General features: G+C 53.3%; 1 protein-coding gene across 2 annotated transcripts; it reads left to right on the forward strand.

Annotated features, from left to right (window-relative positions):
* The first annotated feature begins 4,152 nt into the window (after nucleotides 1-4,152).
* ITGB1BP2 (integrin subunit beta 1 binding protein 2) lies at nucleotides 4,153-10,391 on the forward strand. Of its 2 annotated transcripts, none has more exons than XM_063416746.1 (11): nucleotides 4,153-4,333; nucleotides 4,939-4,988; nucleotides 5,086-5,142; nucleotides 5,440-5,588; nucleotides 5,726-5,838; nucleotides 6,085-6,143; nucleotides 6,935-7,005; nucleotides 7,238-7,340; nucleotides 8,648-8,770; nucleotides 9,182-9,244; nucleotides 9,967-10,391. In XM_063416746.1, exons 1-11 carry the CDS (start codon nucleotides 4,270-4,272, stop codon nucleotides 10,231-10,233), a joined length of 1,119 nt encoding a protein of 372 aa, XP_063272816.1. In that variant the 5' UTR covers nucleotides 4,153-4,269; the 3' UTR covers nucleotides 10,234-10,391. The 2 variants fall into 2 exon arrangements, with proteins under 2 accessions (XP_063272816.1, XP_063272817.1); XM_063416747.1 differs by having other exon boundaries at nucleotides 8,651-8,770.
* The last annotated feature ends 549 nt before the right edge of the window (nucleotides 10,392-10,940 follow it).

Below are 10,940 nucleotides of genomic sequence, written 5' to 3' on the forward strand. Positions count from 1 at the left end.
GCACAGGAGCAAGCAAGGCTGCTTCCCTCCAGAGCCATTCCCTGCTCTGCTGGAGCACTTTGGGGTTTGGTGTTGGTGCTTGCACTGTCTGTTCCAGGCAGCAAGTGCAGCTCCCAAAGCTGGGCTGCTCACAATGCTTCCCTCTGCATGCCTTCCCAGAGTGCTGGCTATTATGTAATTGCAGACTGATGAAATATTTTAACTCTTCTCAGCAGAAACTGTTGCCTTTTGCTGTCATATTTGATCAGCTGGTTTAAAATGCAGTTCTCCAGTATCAGTTTGTATCACACCAAGGACTGATGAGCAATTTGGTTCTTACTCATTTTGCTCTTAGTTTTAAACCCCTGTCGTTTGGGGACTTCAGAAGTTACAACTTGTGCTTTATGCAGCTTCCTCTTCAGCAGTAGTGAGTGCATTTGCAAGAATCAAAGATAAATCTGAAAAATCCAGCGGGTATGTGGATAATTCTGTCATATCAAAGCAGTAGACAAACATTTCATTTTTTTTCCTGGCATGGTGCCTCTCACTAGCAGCTGTAATTTATCACAGAAAGCTGCAAGTGATGGCATGTGCTAAACTACTTCTCCAGTGAGCTACCTTTGAGGGCTGAAAGAAGGAAGATGAGATTTTCTATGGCCTTGCTGAAAGGAGCCATCATTCTTGGTCATGACTTGGGTACGTGGTGCCAGATGTAAGTAAAAAGAGTAAGAAAGCAAGGAGCTCAGCCAGGCACAGCTCTGGTTTTGGGGCACTTCCCCTCACTGCAGTTTGGCCACTCTGCTCTGGGCTCACAGTGACCTTGCTATAAAGGAAACAGGACCCTCAAATGAAAACTGCTCAAACCCCACACTCAGTGCCAGTTCAGGGCATTTCAGCCAGCAGAGTTTGCTTCAGGATGCCAGCTAATGACACACAACTGATTCTTAAGAGTAGACTGAACTCTTCTTTTGGGACTGGTTCCAACTGAGGACTAAAGTGCACTTTTTGATGAGGAATAGTGTGTGTGTCTTCAGAGTGAGCACCAGAGTAAATCAACTCCTAAAGGAACAACTCAGCTCCAAGGAATTACCTCTGGAGCAAGACACTGAACTGTAGGGAGAAAATCCTTATCAGCTGGGTAGCTGGTTCCAGTTTGAGGGTGGAATTGTCCAATGAGACTGAAGTGTTGCAGCAATAGTCCTGCAGAAAACCAGTGGTCTTGAATGGAGAGGTTGCCCATACTTCCATTTCTGGTAGTTTTCTGGTCTTTTTCAAACCTATTCTCTGAATTGTTGAGTACAAGCAGTGCAGACCCCTTGGACAGGTGGTACATAATTCCTTAGCAGTGCTATCTGAAGAGTGTCCAGGCAGAATTGTTGCAGAATTGCTCAACACATGTTCAAGATTTTATTGCCCGAATAAATAAAACATCAATTCTGCCTGCTGCATACATAGCAGTAATATGTTTTTCAGGGACATCCCTTCACCTAACAAGCCTTTTGTATGGAGGAATTACTCTGTACTTTAGAAATGCAGTGTCTTGCTGCTACTCTGGCTCCACAGGGCCTCTTGAATGACTGAAGGGTCAGGGGTGAGCTGGGTTTGTTTCCCTGGAGGTATCCAGCATGTTCTCCCCAGGACCTCGCAGGGATGTCTTACACTGACCCTGATTGTTCAAGGGCAAACACATAAGGCTGGCTTTGAGAATAATTTATTCTATTTTTTCTACTTCTTTTTTTTATCTGTTGTATATGAAATTAAGTGTACATAAAGCAAACAGGCTCTATTTTTAATTGGCAGCTGGGAGCTCGATTCCTGTCTCAGGTGCAGAGTTGCCTCAGGCACAGTCCCTGGGGTACCTGCTGTTTATCCCTGGGATGTATGTCAGCCACATCACCCTGCTGGTGTTTCCTCTGAGGTGTGCAGGGTAACCTGAGCTCCACATTCTCACTGGCACGGGCTCGGTGACAGCTGCAGCCTTGCTGACAGCTCGTGGAAAGAACAGGGAGAACTGAAACACTATAGCTCTGCTCAGCCCCCAGGACAGCAAATTCCCCCCTCACAGGCCTCAGTCCAGCTCCCTGGGTCCCCAGTGATCTTTCTCACCTCAGCAGAGGCTCTGGATTGCAGCAGCATTTTTTTAGCCACCTTTGGGACTGTTGGGTCAGTTGTGACCTGGGGCAGTACAGTGCTTTGAAGCCACATGGAATATGCTGATGTGACAAGTTCCCCTTGCTTCCCTCCCAGCTTTTGGCTGGAGGTAGATTTGTACACAGGTATAAAGAGGTGTGACAATGACACATGTCCTCCCCTGCAGCAGGGCTGGCCTCTTGCTGGGGAGCTGAGAAGGAAAAACCTGGTGTTGCTGCTGGCTGGGGCATCTTGAGGTGGGGGTGAAGTAGCAGGATAGTGTGAAATAATCTGGAGTCTTCTGCCTGATAAGCTCCAGAATTCTGGCAACAGTTCACCCTAACTCTGAACTCTGGAGATCCCCTTGGGATGACAGGAAATTCTTGAGGCTTTGTAGAGGGATTAAGTAGGTTAAACAAACATTGTAGGACAGGGTTAGAGTTGCATCAGCTATGGCAGACCCTGTGGACTCACCTCCTGAGCAGACTCCCTGGGCATCTTCTGCCTGCAGGACTTGTTCTTTGTGCTGTCTGGTAGTGCCAAGGACTTTTATCAACCCCAGTTCCTGAACAGAAATGGTCCCCAGAGGCTGTGTGCTCCTGGAGGTCAGGGCAGCACCCAGGAAACAGCTGGCCCTACAAACAGGAACGGCACTAAGAAAATATTTGATTTAGACACTTTGAGGAACTAAGTAAAACCTTTGATCTCAGGAGGGTTTCCTGTTCAAAGAGGAAAACTCTTAGGGCCCAGAAGGGGAGCAGGGGGTCTGAGCAAACCTCTTCTACATACAGAGGACCTGAGTAACATTTTGTGTTCTGTGATTGCAACGATCTTCCAGGGAACAATTTTCACCTCTGATGTGATGATGAGGGAAGATAATCAGGTCTGAGTCTATGTATGCATCCTTCCCTCTCCCTTCCCAAAATCTCTGCTGGGCAATGTGGTTTTGCACAAACATCAGGCAGGTTTTGCAGGAGGAACTCACTGAATGCTTGCATGATTAATGTATTCCAGAGCTGGGGGAGCTGAGCTGTTTGTGATTGACTGTGGTGCACATCGACCTGCAAAGGGGGATAAAATGCTGCTGGAGTCTGGGCCAACCATGCAAGCTGCTCTCCCAAGGTCACAGGCAGCTTCTGGGTGGTGTTTGTTGTTCCTGCCCCTCTTGGGGACACCTGCAGGGTAGGTCCAGCCAGAATGCAAGGAACACATGGAATACTCACTTTTGGAGTAGTGAAAAACTGTAAGATGTGGTCAAATACAGAGATAAAGTTCTAATGTAGCCCCAAAGTTGCCTTGTTGCTTTGTAACTGTGAATTCTGCAAGGTCAAGGACTAAATCTGTATGTTTCTAGCCAAACCTGTGAATATTATAATCCTTTAGACAGAGATTGTAACCAAATCTGAGATGAAGTGGCCTGAGCCACACTAAAATTTCTCTGAGAAGTTTAGAAAGTGAGTGGGTCTCACTGAAGCTTGTGACTCAATGGGAGGGACCATTCCTGTAATATATCATATTTTGTGATAGATGGTAGAGCTGTTGTTTAGATACTGCATTGGCAATATTTAAAAACTGTATTAACCATAAATCTAATCATAATCACCCACATAATCACTGTGTCCTACTTCTAATGTCTGGCCAAGAACTTTCCCTTGACCACTCTGTTACTCCTGGGCTGCATAAAAAGATGTCTTGGCCACATGCACAGCCTTGGTCTGCTGGTGCCTCTGTTTAGCAGGTGGTGGTGCCTTCTGTGGCTGGGGGAGATCAGCACGAGTTTTACCCTCTGGGAATTCTGTTCTCCTCAGTTCCAGGGGTCCCCGAGCTGTGTGAGCGCCGGGGCGATGCCGCTGCCTCGGTGAGGGATGCTGGCTGGCAGGATGGGACAGCACTGCCCAGGCGTGGGGCCACCCTGCAGTGCCCATTCCCCGTGCCAGGCACAGGGCCAGCACAGAAATGCCTGTGGAGATATCCCAGGCGCCATCAGCTGCCCTGTCCATCTTTAGCCCGGTCTCCGGTTACCGGCCACCTCCCACAGCTGCCTCCAAAGACAGGCACAGCCCCTGGGCTGCGGGGAGGCACAGCAGGGACCCCGGGCAGCCACAAGGCTGATGTGGTTTCTGTGGAAGGAGTGAAGGACACTGCGGATACGCCTGAGCGATGGCACTGCTGTGCTACAACAGGGGCTGCGGGCAGAGGTTTGATCCCGAGCACAACGCCGAGGGTGAGTGAATCGTGTGTGGCACCAGAGGGAGTGGGGATCGTGTGCTGCTTTCCCAGAGTGTGGCCTTGTGGATGCATGGCTGCAAAAGCAGGGACATGTGCACAATCCTGCTCTTAGCCTAAAGGATGAGTAGAAGCTGAAACGTCCTTGAACCATTCCTTAGATAGGATAAGGATAAGTAAAATTTGGAGCAATAGCTATAACAGGATGCTAGGCAGGCTGTATTGACCATAAGTTGGGGAAGATTTGCAGCATTTAGCCTCATGGACAGAGCTTCTGAACCAATTATATATAACGCAAGGAAGTGCGAACACTGTGGTTTAACCAATGATGTCCAGAGTTAGGTGCATGATATGCTTAGCACAGTATAAATGTACGTCAAACAGCTGAATAAATGAGCAAGATCTTTAACTCATATTGAGTGCTGTCTTCACTCTGGCTGATCTCCGGCAACATGGCCTGGCTGCCGTGCTGCAGCCGAGCTGCCAAGCTCAGCACAGGCAGCCCATATGGCAGGAGCTGGCTCTGGAGCTGCTGGCTGGCGCGGGTGGCTCGTGGGCAGGATTGCTTCTCCTGAAAGCTTTTGCCCGGTTTTCCCTTTTCAGATTCCTGCCTGTATCACCCAGGTGTCCCCATCTTCCACGATGCCCTGAAGGTGAGTGGGGCAGGAGCTGGGCTGCAGCTGTGGGGAGTGACCTTGTGCCCAGCAGGGTTGCCCATGCCTGACCAGCCTGTCATGTCCTGGTGTCTAGGGCTGGTCTTGCTGCAAGAAACGCACAACAGACTTCTCTGAGTTCCTCTCCATAAAGGTGAGCCACCTGCCAGCCCGAATGCACCCACTGTTCCTCCATCCTTTCCTTCTGGCCCCTGCCCAGTCCTGTCCCATCCCTGTCCTGTGTCAGGGATGTCCCTTTTGCCCTGCCAGCCAGGGATTTGCTATCTGCTTCCAAGGACCTCCCAAGCAAGGGTGCTGCTCCCAAAGTGCAAGGTCAGAGTCCATCTCTGCAGGACACTGAGCCACCACATCATGGGAACCCACAGGGTTTGGGAGCAGCCACCAGGCTGAGGAGGACAAAGCAGTCATCAGGCTTGTCTCTGCTGCTCAGGGATGCACAAAGGGGTTTCACAGCAAGGAGAAACCCCCGGAGCCTTCCAGCCAAGAGAAGACCTCAGATGAACCAAAGGCCAAACCAGCGAAGGAGCTCATTGTCCAAGGACCAAAATCAGCTGAGAAGATGCTGCGGGAAAGACCAAGGTGAGCTAGGCTCAGCTAACAGCCTTGCCCTGCTGTGTCACTTCTGTGTGTGTCCTTCCCTGCTGCTCTCTCAGGAGAGGCAATGACATTTAAATCACAGAAAAACCCACTTGGCCCTTGCTGCTGCTGTTTCTCAGCTCCGATGAGCCAAGACAACTGCTGCCAGTTAAAGTATCCAGGTCTCTGGAGCAGGCCCTGGAGAAACTGAACCTGTCCTCTGAGGACAAGATGCTCGAGAGCAGCTGTACAGGTAGGGACAAGCTGATGGATGGCACCAGGGTTACACATGGCAAGCTCAGCACGGGGTTTTGCATGATAGGCTCAGTGCAGTCAGTGAGTGCTACACGTTCAGCTACCTGCAAACCTGTAAAACTGTGCCTTGGAGGCACATTGGGATGGTCTATGCTCAGCTGGGGAGCTGGCAGAGGGCTGGGGGAGGATTTGGGGGCAGGCAGGGGCAGTGTGTGTCCTGGGTGAAGTTGTGTTGCTCTCACAGGCGAGGAGGCTGCCCAGGTGAGAGCTGGCACCACATGCAAGAACGCAGCCTGCAAGGCGGTGAGTACCTGGCAGTGTCCCATCTTTACCCAGCCTGTGCCTGGTGGCCAGGAGCAGGTCCAGGTTCAGGCAGGTGGAAGGTGGCAGTACCCACCTGCTCTGTATTCTCATCCCACCCTGGGAGGGGCCACCTCTGTCACCTCCCAACCACTTTCCTGCAAGAGGCTTCCAGATTGGTGATGCATTTGTGTTTCACTGCTGCTGATTGCTTGCAGTGAAATACACCACATATTCAGGATTGGCAAAATGCACGTGGAACAACTCCCAGCTGCACTGAACTGATGCAGCACAGCCCAGTTTCTCTCTTGCCCGAGGCTGCCTCGAGGGTGAGTGGGAGGGATTGAGCTGTGGCAGGGATGGCACACTTGGAGAGCAGCAAAAGGCAGGGGGTAGATGAGGACATAAGATTGACATGCTCTGGAAAGGAGGGGAAAGGACAGCAATGACAAATGACCCCTTGCACCTCAGAGTGAGTTTCTGTGCTGTCTAAACTCGCCTGCTGTCCTTGTGTTGCCAAGCCCTGGGCTGGGAGCGGGCTGTGTTTGGGAGAAGGGTGCAGAAGGGCTGCTGGCAGGGTGGCAGGGGTGACACTGTGGTCCTGGCAAGGTCAGGGTGGCTGCCCTGCCAGCAGGGACGAGGGCTGGGCTGCTGGCTGGGCATGAACCTGGCAAAAGGGGGATGTTGGGCATTGTGCTGTGCCCTTTACATGGATGGGCATTGGTCATGGACCTGTGCCACGTTGTGCCAGACACACAGACAGAGCTTTCCTCTGCTTCTTTCTTCCCTCCCAGATCTACCAGGGCCCAGAGAGTAACACAGAGGTTTGTACCTTCCATCCTGGTGTTCCTGTCTTCCATGAGGGGTAAGAAACAACCCTTTTACCAGAGAGCAAACTGACCCTGCCACGAGCTGAAAATGCTGCACAGCAAAGGCTGTGTGGCCCCAGCAGCATGGCCACTGCAGTTGTGGGTGACACCCTGCAAGGGGACAGGTGGGCAGGGGCAGCTCTTGGTTATGAGCCCCTCTCCCTCCCCACCCTGCTGTGATCCCCTCTCCTGCTCCTGACCCCACTCAGGTCACCCTGCTCTCCTCAGGATGAAGTACTGGAGCTGCTGTGGAATCAAAACCACAGATTTCAGTGCCTTCATGGAGCAGCCGGGCTGCAGCCGTGGGTGTCACTGCTGGACAGAAAAGAAGGTAAGGGGGCTCTCAGCAGAGGCAACTCTTGTGAGCAATTGGCATTATTGGCATTTGAGAGCACTCCTTCCCTTGCTCTGCATTCACACAGGATTCTGCATTTAATTGTCTTAATATTCATAATTGCTGGTAGACGACTGCACAGGGTTTGGATGCCTGATCTTCAGCCATCTGCCCTTTAAGATGCTGCTGTGCAGTCACAAGACGTGTCAGCTCTCACACCCAGTGGGCAGATGTGCAACAGAAAGCTGAACAAGGCAGGACCTGGCCCTGGACACAGCACAGCCAGCATTGCAGGCTGCCACACAGAGAAAGGTGGCTGAGCACAGGAGAAGTCCTACAAAAAAAACCTCAAAGGCTTTGACAGATGATTGCAGATAACTGAATTTGGCTTTAATGAAGCTTTCCCTCTGCAGCTGCTTCTCAGGGGGGATCTCATCCACATACCATCGTGGTGTTGTGGCAGGGCAGTGGGGACAAGATCCCAATTCTCAATAATGTGTGTATAAGTCTCCCCAGGAAAGTTCTTGACTGGAAACGGGCTTGAGCTGGGAAAGTTTCACCAAAGCAGCCCAGGATAACCCTGAAAGTGCACTGTGTTCCTCTGAGTCAGCACTGCTCCCAGCAACCCTCTCTGAGCCCAATCTCTTCTTTGTTTTGGAGTGGAAAACATATCCTGAGTGTAAAGGAGGCTGCAGTGAAGGAGCTGTGATGTTGTGATGCAGATGTTTTGTGCTAATTGTCACCTAAATCTGGGGCCAGGACTCCTCCTGGATCATTTCCTTGGCTGGCAATGTGGAGGGCTGCAGGGGATCTGTCTCCTGGTGATGGTCAGAAGTGAGCCTGGTGGGGTCACGGGGCTATCAGTGCCTGTGGTGCTGACAAGGTGTACAAAGGTGAAATGTGGCTCATCTGAGCCCCAAATGTAGCGTGATGGCATGATCCATGTCCAGTGAGAGCCCCTGCATCGCCCTCCAGGCTGAGTTTCCTGACTGTGCACAGCACTTAGGAGCTTGGGCATAGCAGAGTGACTCTGGAACTAGAAGATGTTTCTGACCTTAGAGTGTCCTGAAGCAACCCCAAGCACAACACAGATGCCTCGTGTTGTATGGGATGGACAGCGTGGCAGGGGCTGCCCACCTCTGCATGAACCATCTCTCCTCAAAAACCTGCACAGAAGGCAGGGTTTGTCTTTGCTTAGCTGGTGCCAACCTGAACTAAACCAGAACAAAGGAGATGTGCAAGGGAGCATCCTCTGGCTCAGACGTCCCCTCTGTTTGGCTGTGCTGACGGGTTCCTCTCCCCAGCAGGACAAGAAGGCGGCGCTGTGCCGGCAGGACTGGCACCAGACCAGCAGCCAGGTGGTGGTGACAGTCTATGCCAAGAATCCCCTGCCTGCCCTCAGCAGCGTGAAGGCCAATCGCACCGTGGTGAGTGACTGGGGGTGTGCACTCTGGTGCCCCAGCTGAGTTTGCAGACCCAGAGCACCCTGGTGCTCTTTGGTGGCCTGTTTGACCCGTTGGTACAAGCAGGGCTGGCTGGCACTGCCAACCTGCCATCCCTGAGCTGAGAGCCCTGTGGCTTCACTGCTGCATCTGCCCAGCAGCTCTGGCTTTCAGCTCCAGTGGGTGGATTTTCTGGCCTTGAATCCCTTGATCTGTGACAGAGGTGAACCTGTCATGTTCTGAAATGTTGCCAGGTGCTGAGGGGATCACCAGACCATTACACTGGAGCCAGGATGTGGGATGCAATATGGTGCTGAAAGGCAGCTGCACTGTCTGGGGGAAGAGCTCTGGCAGTGCTGTGTTACCCTCTCAGATAATTTTCTGTTGATCTTTCAGCTTGAGGCTCATGTCATCTTTGAAGGGAATAAGATTTTCCAGGCAGAACTGGAGCTCTGGGGGGTAAGATCCTGTTTGCTTTGATTTCCCTGTTCCAGCAGTCTGCACGGGGCTGGGCTGCAGTTCTGTGAGGCAGCCTGAGCTTTTCATCCTGGGCTGGGTTGCCCAGATACAGACATTTATGGCCATCTCTGCTGGAAAATGCCTTGGGGATTGTGAGGAGGCTGCACTGACTGATCCAGGGCTAAGGTCAGAGCTGGAGGTCACTGCCAGCCCTGTAGGTGTTCTGGGTTTGGTCCCAGGCAGCCCCAAATGTCCTTTGGCCCAGCAGGTGCCTGTCTCCCCCACAGCCCTGCCGTGAGCTGCGGGCAGGCTGCACTCTGAGCCACGGGACTGATTTTTCAGCTGCCTGCTGGCCGGGGAGCAGCAGCGAGGCTCAGGAATTTGCATGTGCATTTCTGTCTGTGTTTGTGGTGTGTGCTGCGTGTGCCTGCAGGCAGCAGAGCTGACAGGTGTGGGTACGGCTGTGTCTCAGCACAGCTCGCTGCTGCCGAGGGGCTGTGCCGCAGCTGCGCCTGTGGCTCAGGCAGCCGAGCTCTCCTGAGCTCGGTACCAGCACCGTGCTGCTGCTCAGACATAATGTGAAGCTCAGCTCAGTGCAGCCCAGGCTTGTGCTGGCACAGGAGGAGATTTCTCCTCTGGCAGGGCTTTGCCTGTAAGGAGAAGGCTGAGCGTGTGCTGCCTGCCCTCCCCTGCCCGGCTCACTGAGCCTTTCCCCTCCCCAGACCATTGATGTGGAGAGGAGCTTTGTGAGCATGGTCCCAGCCAAGGTGGAGATCACGCTTTGCAAAGCCAGCCCTGGCTCCTGGGCCAGGCTGGAGCTCCCCCAAAGGAAGCTGCAGTCCTGCGGTGAGCAAGAGAAGGAAGCTGCAAACACAGAGGAGCCCGGGGCTGTGCAGGATGAGGACTCTGATGATAGCTTGAGCTGGTCCGAGGAGGAAGATGAGGAGCTGGAGATGGGAACACCGGATCTGATAACACCGGGTGACTGATGTGCTCCAGCAGCTGAGCACTGCTGGTCCCTGAGCTGCTGGGCACCTCAGCACCAGCTCCAGAGGGGCAGACCTCACCCAGGACCATGGGCAGGCTGCAGCACGGCCTCTCCCCGGGCCAGAAGGGACAATTAATAAACACCCAGAGCAAAGGTTGTCCTCTGAAATCTGTGACGGGAGCTTAAGAAACATCAGCGGGCCAAGCCCTGCCTTCTGTCACTTCCTCTTCTGTGCCTGGCTGGGGCAGGACGAGAGGAGGTGTCCCCGCCTGCACATTCTGTGTCCTTGGGTTCTGGGTGCTCGGAGCCCAGCACCCTCTCTGAGCCTGGCATTTCTGGGGGTGGAGACAGCCTTCCCTGCCGCTTCTGAGGGTGCTGAGCCCCGGGATGAGCGGAGTGTGAGCTCTCGCCCTCTCCGTGGCCCGGCAGGGGCAGCCGGGCCCCGCGGCTCTGTGTCGGGACATGGTGACCTTGGACACGGGATGTCACCGCCGCCGGCAGCTCCAGCGGAGCCCTGGCGTTCGCTGGAAAGCCCCTTAGAGGGTGACACCGCCCGGGGACCGGGGGCGATGCCGAAGGCGGCCCGGGCCAGGCGGAGGCTGCGGAGGCGGGGGAGCTCCGCGGTGTAAGGCGGCACAGAGCCGGGAACGGGGGGAACCGGGGCATTCACCCGTGTGAGAAACCCAAGAGAAACCCAACAGTCTTCTG

Source organism: Prinia subflava, chromosome 20, assembly GCF_021018805.1.
Source record: "Prinia subflava isolate CZ2003 ecotype Zambia chromosome 20, Cam_Psub_1.2, whole genome shotgun sequence".
NCBI lineage: Eukaryota > Metazoa > Chordata > Aves > Passeriformes > Cisticolidae > Prinia > Prinia subflava.

Coding starts and splice junctions, on each gene's coding strand:
- ITGB1BP2 (XM_063416746.1), top strand. CDS start 4,270: ATGGCACTGCTGTGCTACAACAGGGGCTGCGGGCAGAGGTTTGATCCC. Junction 4,334..4,938: donor TCCCGAGCACAACGCCGAGG/GTGAGTGAATCG, acceptor TTCCCTTTTCAG/ATTCCTGCCTGTATCACCCA. Junction 4,989..5,085: donor TCTTCCACGATGCCCTGAAG/GTGAGTGGGGCA, acceptor CCTGGTGTCTAG/GGCTGGTCTTGCTGCAAGAA.